General features: G+C 41.4%; 1 protein-coding gene and 1 pseudogene across 1 annotated transcript; both read left to right on the plus strand.

Annotated features, from left to right (window-relative positions):
• On the plus strand, positions 1-11,376 carry C17H19orf18 (chromosome 17 C19orf18 homolog). The gene is made up of 7 exons (XM_058706622.1): positions 1-866; positions 990-1,055; positions 2,000-2,041; positions 4,736-4,828; positions 5,449-5,551; positions 9,542-9,708; positions 11,090-11,376. Exons 1-7 carry the CDS (start codon positions 788-790, stop codon positions 11,203-11,205), a joined length of 666 nt encoding a protein of 221 aa, XP_058562605.1. The 5' UTR covers positions 1-787; the 3' UTR covers positions 11,206-11,376.
• The window catches only part of LOC131500080 (zinc finger protein 256-like), a 17,023-nt pseudogene continuing 10,827 nt past the window's right edge, over positions 11,273-17,468 (plus strand).

The raw sequence follows: 17,468 nt of genomic DNA on the forward strand, positions 1-17,468 counted from the left end.
ACAGTCAGCACAGAGCCTGATGTGGGGCTCCATCCCACGAACTCTGAGATCATGACCTGAGCTGAAGTCGGACGCTTAACTGAGCCACCCAGGCGCCCCTCAATTAATTTCCTCTAAAAAAACTTTTGGAGGCAGCCCCTGGAGTCTAGTTTTCTGAACGGTACCCATCAGGTGGATGTGTACTGAATTGCTTTTTTGCAAATGCTCTCCAGAACTAACGCTCAGTACTAACGCTATTTTTGAGCTTTGCATGGATTTCATTATTTGAATATTGCTATAACGCTGTGAGGTAGGTGCTATTTCTTCCTTCTGTTTTACAGATGAGGAAGCTGAAGTCCAAAGGGGTTAAGTAACCTGATCAAGCAAAAATGCGTAGGAAGGCAGAGATTAGGATTAGAAGTCAGGCATCTGACTACAGAGCCCTACTGCATTCTGTTTGCTTCTTATGGTATGTCCCATTGAATTGTAACTGATCTTTTCTGCCTCCTCACTGGTCTGTATACTCCCTGAGGGGAGGGCCTTGGTATTATCCATATCTATACCCACAGATGTGCCTCCTTCTCCTACACCCCATCTTGTTAGTCTCCCCATTGGCTGACTTGGTTCCGTGAAGGAAGGCTGTGTTGGCAACGTCAGCTGACCTCACACTGGTGGCTCCAAGTCAGAACGCAAACATTCTGTAGAGAGCAGAGTTTCTTAGTTTCTCAGAGAAATATAGGGCAGAAACTGCACTATAGCTAAATATTTCCTTTTCTCCATGTGATAAAAGACTAACAGTTTTGGAGTGATGGACAAGGTTCAGAGTTCTTTCACCTTTCTAGTTTTGTTTTTAATGGAATGGCCACCTTTATGCTTGCCTTATGAAGGTGAGTTCAAACCAGTTGAACTAGCAACAGGCTTAATGGGTAGCTTCAACCATTGTTTTTACTTGTTTCAGGGGAAGTAAAAAGGGTTAATCATATTTCACTGCTACGAGTTTTCTTTTCAAGGCTACAATCAGTCACAAACACCCACAAATATCACTAAGCAGGAAAGTGTTTCCTCAAGACTCAGAGGTAAGTAATTGTATTACTCATTTGGTGAAATGAGAACCATAGACTGGGGTCCTCTCATCTGCTGTATGAATGTGTCTTTTCTTGTGCATTTGTTAGGAGCATGGTCCACACAATAATATAATTAGATAATCATTGCTTGGAAATTAATCCAATATTATTCTGTCTCTGGAAACTTGGAAATTAATCCGATATTATTCTGTCTCTGGAAGCTGTGCTTTCTCTTTAGGGACTGCTTTGCTTCTCTTTTATTTCACTTGGCACACACAGAAACCTTGACCAAATCAGAGTGGTTTGAATGTGTCTGTATTACTTTAATTGTAATTGGGTATACGTTTGGCAGTAGACCATACAAGTCCAGATACAGATGTTTTATGAGTGTAAAATATTCTTTATAATCATCTGTCTTCTATGCTTTGCATTTTGAGTCCTCAAGGGAACTTTGTTTATCTCAAAACAGAGAAACTGACCCTGCCAATCTGTGAAATCAGGCAGCAGCTCTTTGTGAAGATATGTGGTGCTTATAAACAATCTCTATTCTGTACAAGGGAAATGCCATCTGCACAGTATAAAAGCATCTAATTTCTGTAGGAGGAAAGCGTATTGCCGTGGCTTTCTGGCACTGGCTCTCTGACTTTCTGATGACCACCCAGACCCCTTCAACTCTGTGCTAAATCTATCAGGTCCTCAACCAGCTCACGTGACTGCAAAAACAGACCAGAAGCCAAATGCATTATGTTCTTAACACCCCATATTCATGGATGCAAACAGAACACCATGCTTTTCCAAATTAAGCCACATATTTCTATAAGGCATTGTAATAAATGTATTAATGACATTTACCATCTTAGCTTTCAGGTCCCCTTGTCTAATACAAGTTATTTCTTTATTTTCCTAAATCCATCTTGAACTTGTCTCTTCTCTCTGATCCTTTGAACGACTTTGAGCTCTGAAACCTCCTATGCCCACGCAATTACCAGGCAACAATGGTAAGTCAAGGGGTCTTGGAGGGTGGCTGGGATACAGGGACATTCCCAAGGCTGTTGTGGTCTATGGCTCCAGAGGGCGCCCCACGGTGGTCAGCACTAATCTGTACAGCTCTTTGTGCAAATTAGAAAAAGGAGCGCCCTCTGGATGGTTGGGTTAGTCATGATGCCACTAGGAGCAGATTCTAAAATAGCACAGATGTTGAAGCATCAGGAAATACAGTTGATCTTAAAAATGTGATTAATACGTCCAGCCATCCCAAACACATCGTTAATTTTTCTAAAATTCAGCTATGAATAGCTCACTTGCCTGTTCACCCCACTACCCAGAGATCAGGAGGCCTGCATCCTAATCTTTACTTTGAAACTAACTTGTGTTGGGAGCTTGCACTAGAGGTTTGCACAGCTAAGACCTCTGCTGTGCCTGAGCTTCAGGTCCCAGGTGCAGGTTCCGATATGGAGATAGAGGACAGAATTGTTTTAGATCACTGGAAGACTCCAATTTTCTCTGTAACCCTGAGCTCTTGGTTATATGGAAAGAAGCCTAACTCATAATAAGGAAATACTCATTCCAGTTTTCAGCTATCATGTTGAAAGTGAGCAAAATGTTTCATTAAAAAAAAATGGCAAAGGATTTGGGAAATATCTCGTATTTTTTTCTAATTGAAGTATAATTAACATATAATATCCTACTAGTTTCAAGTGAATATAATCTCATATGTAGGCTAGGAATGAGTGCAACGTCTATAGAGGGCAATTGGCGATTCTTATAAATATAAAAAGAATGTATTCACTTTTTGCCCTAGAGTGATGAAATATACCTGGGATTTATTTTAATCAGGTATGATAAGACATACAGACATGGAAATGATTGTCATGAAGGAAGAACATTATACTCACACACTCCTAGAAGCAAGAGGTGGGGGAGACAAGAGGGGAGAGCTTGGCCCAGAGTCTTTATTGGTGTTTTCATGGGAAGGAGTGAGTGAGGTAGGTACACAGAGTAGTGGATAGTTGGATGATTTTGGTGGACTCTAGGGTATAGGAGTGGTTCCTAGTTGTCCAGTACCTGGCCCTGGGATAATTTAGGTCAGGGGAAACATTGGCTTGGTGTGTGAGAGTTTGATAAAGAAGGTGGCTGAGGGTGTGGGCTCTGGATTGGTTGGTTTATATCAAAGGCACACTTGAAGGGGAGTTGTTTGCAATCTGTAGCAAATAGCCCTGGGAGGGTTGGTCTGTCCAGGATCAAGCCAGTAAATGCCAGAGCATCAATATACAGAAAATATGGGCATCTGTCTGGTTCATTTGGTGGAGTGTGTGACTCTTAGTCTCGAGCTTGTGAGTTCAAGCCCCATGCTGGGTGTAGAAATTACTTAAAAGTAAAATATCTTTAAAGAAAATTAAAAAATATGGAGAACACACAGAGGGTTACTGGAGGGGTTGTGGGAGGGGGATGGGCTAAATGGGTAAGGGGCATTAAGGAATCTACTCCTGAAATCATTGTTGCAGTATATGCTAACCAACTTGGATGTAAATTAAAAAAAAAGAAATAAAATAATTTGGAAGGACAAAAAAAAATAAAAAAAATATATAGCCAATATACCTAGAAGTTTCATTTCTTGGACATTTTATTTATAAATGTGTTTCTCATTTACCTAGCACACTTACTCTCCTTCTGCTTGGTGACTTTCTCATCTATTTTTTCTGCTCTGCAAAACCCCCATCATGTTTACCTCTGCCTCACCCTCAGGGGATGACCTTGTTACCTCCATCACTGGCAAAATACAAGCGGTCAAAACAGAGTATCGCCACCCCATCCCCATCCCTGCTCCATCTACCTGCAATTGCACCCTCTTTCTCTGCCTTCCTTCTGGTCCAGCCCAAGGACTAGCCCTGCGGGTGTGCCAACTTCCAGCTCCGCCAACCCTCCGCACTACCGGAAGTTCTCTCCCCATTTCCTGTGGTATTGCAATTTAACATATCACTTCCCTTCTCCTGTGAACGTGCTGCTGGTTCTCCCATCTGAGAAAGCAAAACCCATCTGTGGATCCCTCAGCCCTTCTGGGAGCTGCCCTAATTTCTCCCCCTACAACACCAGAGTTCCTCAAAAGAGTTCCTAAAACTCACAGTCTCCAATTCCTTTCCTCCTGTTCTCTCTTGAACTGTTTCGGTCACTCTGGCATTCCCCCCTCCCCACGTGGCTAGCACCGCTGTGGTCTAGGTCTCCAGTGACCTTCCTGTGGCCAAACCCAGCGGCCAGTTTTTAGTACTCATTATACTGAAACCATCTGTAGCCCATTTTTTTCCTCCCTGCCCCAGAATTTCATTTTGAAAGCCTGAAAGCATACAGAAGGGTAGAGAAAACCATAGAATGAACACCCATATTTCCCACGTTTGAGGTCTGCAATCAAGCATTTTACACCGCTAGACTTTTCACAGTCCAGGTTCTTTTTGTCAGGCTCAGGTGACCTTTCATTGATGGGTGAAACTCAGGGCGTTTTTCAGTTCAGTTGCTGAACTCTTTCTGTGCTAGGGAAGGGACAGACAGTGAGGGAAGGCCAAGTGCAGGACGAAGAGTAATCACCTCAATTTATCAGGTTTTACAAGTGGCTGAATAATGTACTTACTTTGCCAATTGCTCTTTTGTCCAGTTTGTACAAACAATAACTCTCTGGTTATTATTTTTTTTAATCCCAGGTAATGGGAAGGGTGATACACATAACCCTATAAAGACTAATGGGAGTCTAACAACCTATGCAGCACCCCTGAATGCTGATACCTGGAATGCAGGTTTGTGGAATTGCATTCACTTTTTTACGTTTATTTATTTATTGTGTGTGTGTGTGTGTCGGGGGGAGACAGAGAGAGAGGGAGACAGAGAATCCAGAAGCAGACTCCACGACATGGAGCCTGATGCAGAGCTCCAACTCATGAACAGTGAGACCATGACCTGAGCCGAAGTTGGTTGCTTAACCGCCTGAGCCACCCAGGTGCCCCTGGAATTGCATTCGGAATCTCCCTAAGGTATCATCTCAGCACAGTGCTGCACACCCCGAACCATGAGTGCAGTGCCCAAGTCGTGAAACTAAAGCCACTCTCCTTTCAGCTACAGGGACAGCAGGTGCTGCTGTACTGAGTCAGGGGTCCTGTATCTCTACAGAGTAAAAGAGGGTTTTGACAAAGGACAAGAGCCAGAGAAAGAAAAAGGAGTTAGGGATTACTTTATGTGGCAGTTCAAATTATATATGTTCCCTGTGCAATGTAGCCTCCATATTTTTAACAATTAAGGATGCTGTTTGTTATGGTACTTCTGATTTTGTCTCCCATTCCCCTTTGGAATAACAATATGCTTAACAAATATATTAACCGATAGACACAAGTAAAATGAAATCTTTTCTTTCCATTTTTAGCACTGATTGCACGTAGACCTGCTCTTGTTCAAGTAATTGTGATTGCGTGTATAGCCTTCAGCATTGCTCTGATATGTGGAATCAGTATTTCCTATGTGATATAGTAGGTATATACTAAGTAACATTTACCATCCTTAAGTAAGACATAATAGATTAACTAGGTTATTATTTAGTAATGATAATGATAATAATGATGATGATAATTCTTATAATCATTAAAGTATTATGGTCATCCTGAATTTCCACATCAGGGTTTTTCAGAATATGGACTGTACTCATGTTGGATCATAATACAAATGGAAAAAAGTGAAATAGGACAGAATACAATTTAGTAGGATAGAAAATATTAGAAAGCATTACAAGTCTTAACATAAATGCTCATTTTTTAACTTTTCAGACAAACAGATACACAGTTATGAGGTAAAACATATTTCTTACTGTGGATCATGGTCAAAATGTTTGAAAACCACTGTCTGAGATGATGGCATCCTTCCAAAACATGGTGTTCTAAAGAGAACTTGATACTTTGGAAGGAACCTTAGTGCAAAGCAGAAAAGAGTGATCACTCTCTTTTTCGTTAGATATTTATTATCTAGGAAAACAGTAGCATTTGGGGAAGATACTTCATCTTGTTTGCACAAATAAAGTTTGTGGTCAAACTCTTTTAAGTGATGTGATCATTTTGAAATTAGTATTAGACAAAAATGATCTGCACTGTGACATGATGCTACTCTGACCAGAACTATATATACTGATTCCTTCTCCAGCATTCAGTGCTGGGATTCCATTATATCCCATCAGAAACAGTGTAGGCGCCTGGATGGTTGGGTTGGTTGAACCTCCGAATTCAGCTCAGGTCTTGATCTCACAGTTCTCATGAGTTCAAGCCCTGCATCCGGCTCTCTGCTGTCAGCACAGAGCCCACTTTGGATCCTCTGTCCCCCCACACTCCTGCTCCTCCCTGACTCATGCTTTCTCTTTCAAAAATGAATAAACACTAAAAAAAGATTGCAAAGATAATGATTCTTAAAAAAAAAAAACAGCTTGAGGAAGTAGTAAATTACTTGCTCTATTGGAATTGAGTATGAACACAAAGAGCCTGTTGCCATGTGTTGGGTATTTTAAGGTGGCCACTTTAGGACCACTTCACAGTATGTCCAGTGAAGGCAAATAAGACTAAAGGTAAAGTTGAAGACATTTACTAATGAGAGAGTGTAAGCAGCATGTTTAGTTCTGGGACATCTAGTGCGGTGATCTTTCACTCAATTTATGTCATTGCAATTTCAGCTTCTTTTCAGTAGTGTACACAAAGATGTTAGCATACATAGAGTTTTCTATGAAAATTCCCTCAAATGTATCCTCCAGGACTTGCAGTATCCAATTAAGTTGCTGAGCTAATGTCAACTCTTAGAGCTTTTACATTCATGCTACTCATAGGCCACAACAAGTTATTTTAGAGCATGAGGCAAAAGGAAAAATACATGTTCCAAAGTTACATGTTTTTTTTTTTAATTTTTTAAAAAAATATTTTCTTTTCTTTTTTTTTAACGTTTATTTATTTTTGAGACAGAGAAAGACAGAGCATGAACGGGGGAGGGTCAGAGAGAGGGAGACACAGAATCTGAAACAGGCTCCAGGCTCTGAGCTGTCAGCACAGAGCCTGACGCGGGGCTCGAACTCACAGAGTGCAAGATCGTGACCTGAGCTGAAGTCGGCCGCTCAACCAACTGAGCCACCCAGGTGCCCCTTTTTTTAATTTTTTAAAATTTATTTTGGGGCGCCTGGGTGGCGCAGTCGGTTAAGCGTCCGACTTCAGCCAGGTCACGATCTCGCGGTCCGTGAGTTCGAGCCCCGCGTCAGGCTCTGGGCTGATGGCTCGGAGCCTGGAGCCTGTTTCCGATTCTGTGTCTCCCTCTCTCTCTGCCCCTCCCCCGTTCATGCTCTGTCTCTCTCTGTCCCAAAAATAAATAAAAAAAAACGTTGAAAAAAAAAAATAAATAAATAAAATAAAATTTATTTTGAGAGAGAGAGAGAAAGTGTGAGCAGGGGAGGTGCGGAGAGGAGAAAGAAGAGAGCAAGAATCCCAAGCAGGCTCTACACTGCCAGCCCCAATGCAGGGCTCGAACTCACAAACTGTGAGATCATGACCTGAGCCTAAGTCAGATGCTTAACTGACTGAGCCACCCAGTCGCCCCAGCAAAGCACATGTTTTCATGTAATTTTTAGTGGTGAATTTTTTCCAGAAGAGGTTTTGAAAATACTGTTGGTAAGTTTCATTCATTTAAATTAGGAAGGTAAAATTATAATAAACTCTGTTTCTTGCATAGATAAAATATTTAAACTTAACATAAGGTGAATTTTGATACACTACTTTTCAAATTGGAAATACATTATCAACTCTAGTGTTTTGGAAAAGAATATCCACTTAAAAACACAAAAAACATGTATATAGGGACTCACATCTTTCTTTTGACTCTGATTCCCATATGGTTCATCACAGCACTGTTGGATCTTATGTTTATTTAAAATTTTGACATTTGGTTTATCATGGATTTTTTCCCCATTCATTTCAACTTGTTAAAAGATTGAGCTCAGGGGCGCCTGGGTGGCGCAGTCGGTTAAGCGTCCGACTTCAGCCAGGTCACGATGTTGCGGTCTGTGAGTTCGAGCCCCGCGTCGGGCTCTGGGCTGATGGCTCGGAGCCTGTTTCTGATTCTGTGTCTCCCTCTCTCTCTGACCCTCCCCCGCTCATGCTCTGTCTCTCTCTGTCCCAAAAATAAATAAAAAACGTTGAAAAAAAAAAAAAAGATTGAGCTCAAATATTTATCATCACTACTGAGTCTTTTGGCACCCCCTTAAATTTTATAACTGGAATCAAGACATTGGGATGAGACCAGGATTTGGATGATTACTGTTAATCATGTTTAGGATCAGACCAGTTCTTCCTGATTATGTATGTCAAACAGAATTAGGAAGATATGTATATTAGCAAAAAGGAAATCCCTCTATTACTCCTTTTCATATCAAACAGAAGTAGCTGCTTGAAAATCCAATTCCAGGGCTGGATCTAGAACGCAGTGAGCAAGGCACTCACCTCGGGTGCAAGATTTAAGGGGTTGCCAAGAAATTCAGTCATCAAGATGAATAATATTTTGATTCAATATTTTATAAAACCTAAATTTATTTCAAAAAATATCCATGATGAACAAAATGCCAACATTTTGTTTTGTTTTTATTTTTTGAAGTTTATTTTTATTTATTTTGAGAGAGAGAGAGAAGGCTGGGTAGGGGCAGAGACAGAAGGAGAGAGAGAGAATCCCAAGCAGGATCCTAGCTGTTAGTGCAGAGCCTGACACGGGGTTCAAACGCATGAACTGTGAGATCATGACCTGGACTGAAATCAAGAGTTGGACGCTTAACCTACTGAGCCACCCAGGTGCCCCCAAATTACCAACATTTTAAATATAACCTCAGTAGCAGTGCTAGGCCAAGCCATGTTAGAGAGTGAACAAAAGGAAAAATCCCTAATACCTGTATGGACTTTATTTAAGAATGTTGATATTTTGTTCATTGTGGATTTCTTGCCATTCATTTTTCTTTAGTAAAATATTGCATTATGATATTATTTATCTTGAATATACTATTTATCTTGATTATGGGGTTTTGTACCCCACATGAGTTCCTTCCTCACCTCACCCAGTCCTGGCTGGGAACCACATTTGGCATTGTCAGTTACTCCTTTTCTGCCTATCAGCGCCCATTGGTGAGCAATCTGTTTCTGCCTCCCTCCCCCGCTTACTATCATGTACCAGTGACTCCTATTCAGTCAAAAGTCACAGGATTAGATGTGATAATTTACTGGGGCACTTGGGTGGCTCAGTCAGTTAAGCATTTGACTTCGGTTGGGGTCTTGATCTCACGGTAGCTTGTGAGTTTGAGCCCCTCATCGGGCTCTGTGCTGACAGCTCAGAGCCTGGAGCCTGCTTCGGATTCTGTGTCTCCCTCTCTCACTGCCCCTCCCCTGCTTGCACTCTGTCTCTCTCTCAAAAAGAAATAAACATTAAAAAAAAAATTCCTCTACATTATTCTCCAGTCGGCTGGTCCAGGCTGAGGAAAGACAGCAACTTGCCTGGCTTTATAACAATGTCAGGATACCATTGCTGGGAGACAAGGACGAGGGCTCTGAGGATGAGAGCCAGGATGAGTCCACCTACCTACTTCCAGAGAACGAGAAGGAGCTGGAAAAGTTCATTCACTCAGGTGAACACCCGACCCACCAGTTTATCTTGTCAGATGCAAAGTCACATGAAAGCTGAGCGGGCAGTGATGGTTTGGTTTTCAAAGGCAAAGTTGGGTGGGATTTAATGGAGTTTGAGGTAATAAAGGTGAATATTCATAGCCACACCTACATAAATGAACTGTTCTCGTCAAATTATACAGAGGGGCAAATAGCCATGGACTGCAATTCCCAGGACCAAACACAGAGTTCAGGAGACAAAACTTGCCCCAGACCAAACACTTATCAGTGCGGTGTTATTGCTGAGCGTAGAACACAGCTAGACAGATGTCCTTCTTGCACCGTCTGCCTCCACCTGATGTGGGAATAGGATCCAGGTGCACAGAACAGACCCTTGTGTGCGAGATGCTCACCATGCCCGCAAATCTTTGTGAGGAGAGGGCAGCACATGTGTTCATATGAACCTGCTTTTGTAGGAGTTCAGAGATTCTTGGATACTTGCTTTAAAAAATTCTAGAGCAAAAGTATGTAGAGTGCAGTGTCTGATTCAACCACGTCTGTCATCCCTTGTATGCATCTCCTCTGTAACGGTCCCAGATGCGACAGTCAGAGACAGGCTGCAAGGCCAAGAGTATGGTGGTCAGTGATGCTCACTGATGCCAATGCTTACCCTTAGGAAATGGTTTTCCAATGTCTTTTCCTTACATTGAAGTATACATTTTTTTAAAGTTTTTATTTGAATTCCAGTTGGTTAACATACAGTGTAATAGTAATTTCAGGTACACAATATACATCAGCGTTTCTATATATCACCCAGTGCTCACCACCAGTGCCCTCCTTAATCCCCATCACCTACATAACCCATCCCCCACCTGCCTCCCCTCTGGTCGCCAGCAGTTTGTTCTCTATAGGTAGGAGTCTGTTTCTTGGATTGCCTCCCCCTCCTTCCCCCCACCTTTGCTCATTTGTTTTTCTTAAATTACACATATGAGTGAAATCATATGGTAGTTGTCTTTGTCTGACTGACTTATTTCACTTAGCAGGATACAGTCTAGTTCCATCCATGTCACTGCAAATGGAAAGATTTCATTAATTTTTATGGCTGAGTAATATTTCTTTGTATCTATATACCACATATTCATTCATCAGCCAACATTCTTTTTTTTTTTTTTTTAAACTGGGCATTTATAAAGCCTGTATATAGGAAGTGGGAAAATAATTTTATTTTTTTGGGGGGGGCATAATTTTAAAATTCAAATTTCACCATCCTTTTCAGACAGATAGCTTTCATTATATCTTGAAAATTCTATTGTTTGTACCTTAGTTTTTCCATGTTTTCCCTTACCTCTTTTGTCTCTATTCCTCATTTAATAGCATTTCAATAACATCATGTCTACGTTTTAGTTATTAGATCCAAAAGAAGAAAACACATGGAAAACAGACTGAATAAAGAACAGTCGTTATCAAGGGAAACAAGTCTAGATAATTCTATGCACAGTGTGAGCCTGGAGAATCTGTGAGAGCAAAGGAAAAAGACGCAGTATGCGCTAGCCAGCGTGGAGCCCACGGCTGCAGGGACAACCCACGATGGGGGACCTGAGTATGACTTACTCCTGGAGAGTTCTGTTCGGAGCACTCTAGAGAAGCCAACTGGAAGTATTTAAGAGAAAATAAATCCATACGCTCAACAATTCTTGCATAGTTCATTAATAATTATAACTTAATTGGAAAAGAGAAAAATCCAATTTCATATGTACAAAAGAGAGATTCTCAGAATTTTCTTTATCTTTTTTCTTAAAAAATTTTTTTTAATGTTTTTCAGGATTTTCTTTTCTTGCTCCTGAACAGAAGCACAAATCATTTCTTTGGGCACATTCCCAGGCCATGCTAAGGGATCACTCTCATGATACAAAAGTTTTCCAGGGATATTATCTATCAGTTCCAGCACCTTGTCTCCGTTTTACTCAAAAGGAGACTGAAAATATCAAAATAGACACCACACTGGATTAAAGTGCAATCATCCCTGTTTTTAAGGAGCTGGGCCCTGGCGAGGAAAAAGGGTCTGCAGGCAAGTTGCTGTAAAGCACGGCCAGATGTGTTGGCTGCTGCAAAAGCTGGGAGCTGTGGAGAGGGATGGAAATACAAGAGTCAGGGCTCAATTCACATGGCTCAGTGCTTTGGAAAATGGTCTGATGGTTCCTCAAAAAGTTATACACAGTCACTATATGATCCAGCAGTTCCACTCCTAGGGTTATATCCAAGAGAATTGAAAACACACACAGAAAAACCTAAACACAAATGTTCACAGCAATGTTATGCATAAGAGCAAGAAGGTGGAAACAACCCAAATGTCTCATCAACTGATAAAAAGATAAATAAAATGGGAATCTATCCATACAATGGGATATTCCTCAGCCAGAAGAAAGATAGAGATATTGATACATCAGGGGTGTCTGGGTGGCTCACTTGATTAAGTATATGACTCTTGATCTCAGCTCAGGTCATAATCTCATGGTTTGTGGATTCGAGCCCTGCATGGAGTTCTGCGCTGACAGTATGGAGCCTCCTTGGGATTTCCTCTCCCTCTCTCTCTTCCCTTACCCCACTGGTGTGCCCTCTCTCTCTCTCTCTCTCTCTCTTAAATAAATAAAAATTTAAAAAGAGGGGCACCTGGGTGGCTAAGTGAGTTGAGCATCTGACTTTGGCTCAGGTCATGATCTCACAGTTCAGGAGTTTGAGATCCGTGTTGGGCTCTGTGCTGACAGCTCAGAGCCTGAAGCCTGCTTCGGATGCTGTCTCTCCCTCTCTCTGCTCCTCCCCCGCTCATGCTCTGTCTCTCTCCTGTCTCTCAAAAACAAATAAATGTTAAAAAATTTTTAAATAAGAAAAAGAAATATTGATATATCTGCAACATAGAAAAACCTTGAAAACATGCTAAATGAAATAAATTAGACACAAAGGTCACACATTGTAAGATTTTGTTTATACAAAATGCCCAGAATAATCACAGAGGCAGATCTACAGAGGCAGAAAGTGGATAAGTGTACAGGAACTGGCTGAGGGGAGAAAAGGAAATGACTGCTGATGGCTGTGGGGTTTCCATTTGGGGCAATGTAAATGTGAAAATGTTTAAAAATGAGCTAGTTGTGGGGCACCTGGGTGGCTCAGTTGGTTAAGCATCCAACGTAAACATCTGTGTCTCCTTCTCTCCCTCCCCCACCCCTGGTCGAGCTCTGTCTCGGTGTCTCTCTGTCTTTTTCAAAAATAAACAAACATTAAAAATACATTTTGCTCTTTGGAAAATATTTGTTGAGTGGCCACCATGTGCTGGCAGCTTATTCATATGATAGACAATGTGGCCAAGCAAGTTTAAATATTTCTCAATAAATATTATGACTTCTGGATTACCTGTAGTGTACAATGTATCTGAAGGAGTAGGTACCAACTCTAAGAAACTCTCTGCCAGTGCCATCTGGTTATGCCCTATAATTTTTAAATTTTCTTTATTATTTAATTTATTTTTAAATTTATATCCAAGTTAGTTAGCATATAGTGCAACAGTGATTTCAGGAGTAGATTCCTTAATGCCCCTTAGCCCATCCCCTGTCCCACAACCTCTCCAGTAACCCTCTGTTCTCCATATTTAAGAGTCTCTTATGTTTTGTCCCCCTCCCTGTTTTTATATTATTTTTGCTTCCCTTCCCTTATGTTCATCTGTTTTGTATCTTCAAGTCATCATATGAGTGAAGTCATATGATATCTGTCTTTCTCTGACTAGTTTTGCTTAGCATAATACCCTCCACTTCCATCCATGTAGTTGCAAATGGCAAGATTTCATTCTTTTTGATTGCCGAGTAATAGAGAGAGAGAGAGAGAGAGAGAGAGAGAGAGAGAGAGAGAGAGAGAGAGACACCACATCTTCTTTATCCATTCATCCATCAGTGGACATTTGGGCTCTTTCCATACTTTGGCTATTGTTTATAGTGCTGCTATAAACATTGGGGTGCATATGCCCCTTCGAAACAGCACACCTATATCCCTTGGATAAATATCTAGTAGTGCAACTGCTGGGTCCTAGGGTAGTTCTATTTTTAATTTTTTGAGGAACCCCACACTGTTTTCCAGAATGGCTGCACCCGTTTGCATTCCCACCAGCAGTACAAAAGAGATCCTCTTTCTCTGCATCCTCACTAACATCTGTTGTGCCTGAGTTGTTAATGTTAGTCATTCTGACAGTTGTGAGGTGGTATCTCATTGTGGTTTTGATTTGTATTTCCCTGATGATGAGTGATGTTGAACATTTTTCATATGTCAGTTTGCTGTCTGGATGTCTTCTTTGGAAAAGTGTCTATTCATATGTTTTGCCCATTTCTTCACTGGATTATTTGTTTTTAGGGTGTTGAGTTTGATAAGTTCTTTATAGGTTTTGAATACTAATCCTTTATCTGATATGTCATTTGCAAATATCTTCTTCCATTCTGTCGGTTGCCTTTTAGTTTTGTTGATTGTTTCCTTCGGTGTGCAGGAGCTTTTTATTTTGATGAGGTCCCAATAGTTAAGTTTTGCTTTTGTTTCCCTTGCCTCTGGAGATGTGTTGAGTAAAAAGTTGCTGCAGCCAATGTCAAAGAGGTTTTTTCCTGATTTCTCCTGAAGAATTTTGATGGCTTCCTGTCTTACATTTAGGTTTTTATCCATTTTGGGTTTATTGTTGTATATGGTGTAAGAAAGCGGTCCAGGTTCATTTTTCTGCATGTCGCTGTCCAGTTTTCCCAGCACCACTTGCTGAAGAGACTGTCTTTATTCCATTAGATATTCTTTCCTGTTTTGTCAAAGATTAGTTGGTCATATGTTTGTGTGTCCATTTCTGGGTTCTCTATTCTGTTCCATTGATCTGAGTGTCTGTTTTTGTGCCAGTACAATACTGTCTTGATGATTACAGGTTTGTAATACAGCTTGAAGTCTGCCCTGCAATTTTTTTTGCATTATTAACCAACAGGTGTTTATTCTCTCTCAGTGCTGGAAGTCAGAAGTCTGAGATTAAGGGTCTCAATAGGGCTGGTGTCTCCTCAGACCTCTTTCCTTGCCCCATAGTGGCCATCCTATCTCTCCTGGGAAAGACAAACTCTCCTGGTAGCGAGGTGGTCCTGGAGGAGGCAGGCCCCAGAAGGTGGGGAGGCCAGGGTCCAGTATACCTCTGTGCCTCTGGAATCCATTGAGGGTTGTGGCCAGGCCCTCTGGGCACTGTCAGCCAACCTGGTACACATTCCAGTGTTGGTTCTGTGAGCAGTGCACCCCATCCCGAATATAGACGCCAGCATGAGAGTCTGGACTGCTTTTCATTATATCGAGTAAACAAGGGAAGAACATGAGTCTTCACGGGCAAATGTCTCTTAGCAGAATCCGCTGTGCTATGGTGAGTTCTATGATGGCCCCCCCAAGATTCTCGCCCTTGGTGTTCACAGCTGTATCATTTCCTCCCTTGAGTGTGTCTCTGCGAATATGAAAATGTGACATGTAGCATTCCCATGACTAGGCGGAGGTGATAGGATAGTTGCTCTTTTATTGCTACATTACAGAAGACTCTGACTTAGCAAATCGGAGAGACACATCCCCAAGTCGTTAGGGACTGGCTCAATGCAGGGAAAAACTTGTGCTAATCAACACAGTATGAAGGCTTGAGGCCTTCTTGGATCTTTTCCGGGCATATACATCTCCCCTGGTGTGTGTGTGTGTGTGTGTGTGTGTGTGTGTGTGTGTGTGTTTTCCCCAATTCTGCAGTACACGTGTCTTAATTTTCCTAAAGGTCTCACGCCCGCTTCTTCTCAGGGCATAAATGTTCTGTTGTATTCCTCTGCCTAATCTATCCCCGGCACCTGCTGGACTGCTGTCTTCCTGCAGCTATCCTGAGTTTGGAATCTGCCAATATCCTTACTGGCCTCCTACCTGGTTTCCAAACTATTGCCACCATTCCCATCAGCGCAGAGGCAGGAGATGCAGAAACTGGTCCTATCCTCAGCCTTCAGACAAGTTAGAACATTGCAATCAAGCCCCACTGTTTTCCATCCTTCCTGGGTGTCTACAGACCTTCAACTGATTTGTAAGTACTCATAAAGTATTTTGGTCAGCATGTTTTTGTTTATTCAAGTGTTTTTAAACGTAGCAAGGGCCTGTAGTTCCATAATCTGTCATTTACTGATGTCACTCTGATTTAAGGTTAAACTTGCAAAATTGGTTTTCTTTTTTTTTTAATTTTTAAATTTTTTATTTTTGAGAGAGAGAGAGAGAGAGAGAGAGAGAGAGAGAGAGAGAGAGAGAGAGAGAATGAGCAGGGGAGGAGCAGAGAGAGAGGGAGACACAGAATCTGAAGCAGGCTCCAGGTCTGAGCTGTCAGCACAGAGCCCGATGAAGGGCTTGAACCCATGAACTGCGGGATCATGACCTGAGCTGAAGTCGGATGCTTAACCTACTGAGCCACCCAGGCACCCCTCAAAATTGTTTTTCTTATTGGCATAGTGGGCCTTTTGGAATTCTTGTCATCTATACAGAAGTTTTGCATTCTTTTGAGATGGTTTGTGTCTCACTAATTTGTGGGACTTACTTATTAACTGAATTTATTAATTATGTAGCTGCTCTTTTATTTTTAAAATTTTAAAAATGTATTTGAAAATTTTTTAATGTTTATTTATTTTCAAGAGAGGGACAGAGAGCAAGCAGGGGAGGGGCAGAGAGAGAGGTAGACACAGAATCTGAAGCAGGCTCCAAGCTCTGAGCTGTCAGCATAGGGCCTGACGCGGGGTTCAAACTCATGAACTGTGAGATTGTGACCTGAGCCGAAGTTGGACGCTTAACCGACTGAGCCACCCAGGAGCCCCTTTAAATTTTTAAAAAATCTTTATTTATTTTTGAGAGAGAGAGAGTGAGACAGAGTGCGGTCAGGGAAGGGACACAGAGAGGGAAGTACAGAATCCAAAGCAGGCTCCAGGCTCTAAGCTGTCAGCACAGAGCCCAACGTGGGCCTCGAACACGTGAACCGTGAAATCATGACCTGCCCTGAAGTCGGACGCTTATCCTACTGAGACACCCAAGTGCTCCTGGACTTTTAGTTTATAACTGCCTTCCCAATTTACCTCTTTTCTTATTTTAAAAAAATGTATTTATCCTTTGTTCTCCATAATTGCCCGTGGCTTTGCTGCAGCTTCTTTGTCCTGGATTGCAATTCTCTTTTATTCCCCAATAAAGCTTTTGCTGGAAAAACAACTGACAGTTGTTATTTTTAAGGTTAACAATTTGAAAATTACTTTTGATTTCTTAATTTTGAAAGTTAGAAATGGAAAATAGTCAAATATATTTAAACATAAAACATGTAACTGGATTGTCTAAATAGCATTTTAAAACAATATGTTTACATGGATGCTATAAAAAGCAGTCATTTCTAAAAAACTTCCCTACTTTCAACAAACTCAATGGCAATGCTATTTTTACATGAAAGAGCTATTTCTTCTCAGAGAGTCTTATGCCCAGGTAAACTAGGATTTTCTGGTCTTTTTAAAGTCTTTTAATTAGATGTATTAACATTCTTCACAGGCTCAATGTTTTCATAGTGAAATTGTCTCAACTGAATGGTACTCTATTACTTGGGAATGTGGAAACTTTTTTTTATGTTTTATTTTTATTTTTGAGAGAAGAAGAGGGAGCGCGCAAGCAGGGGAGTGGCAGAGAGCCAGGGAGACAAAGGATCCAAGGTGGGTTCTGTGTTGAGGGCAGAGATCCTGATTCAGGGCTC

This window comes from Neofelis nebulosa, chromosome 17, assembly GCF_028018385.1.
Source record: "Neofelis nebulosa isolate mNeoNeb1 chromosome 17, mNeoNeb1.pri, whole genome shotgun sequence".
Taxonomy (NCBI): domain Eukaryota; kingdom Metazoa; phylum Chordata; class Mammalia; order Carnivora; family Felidae; genus Neofelis; species Neofelis nebulosa.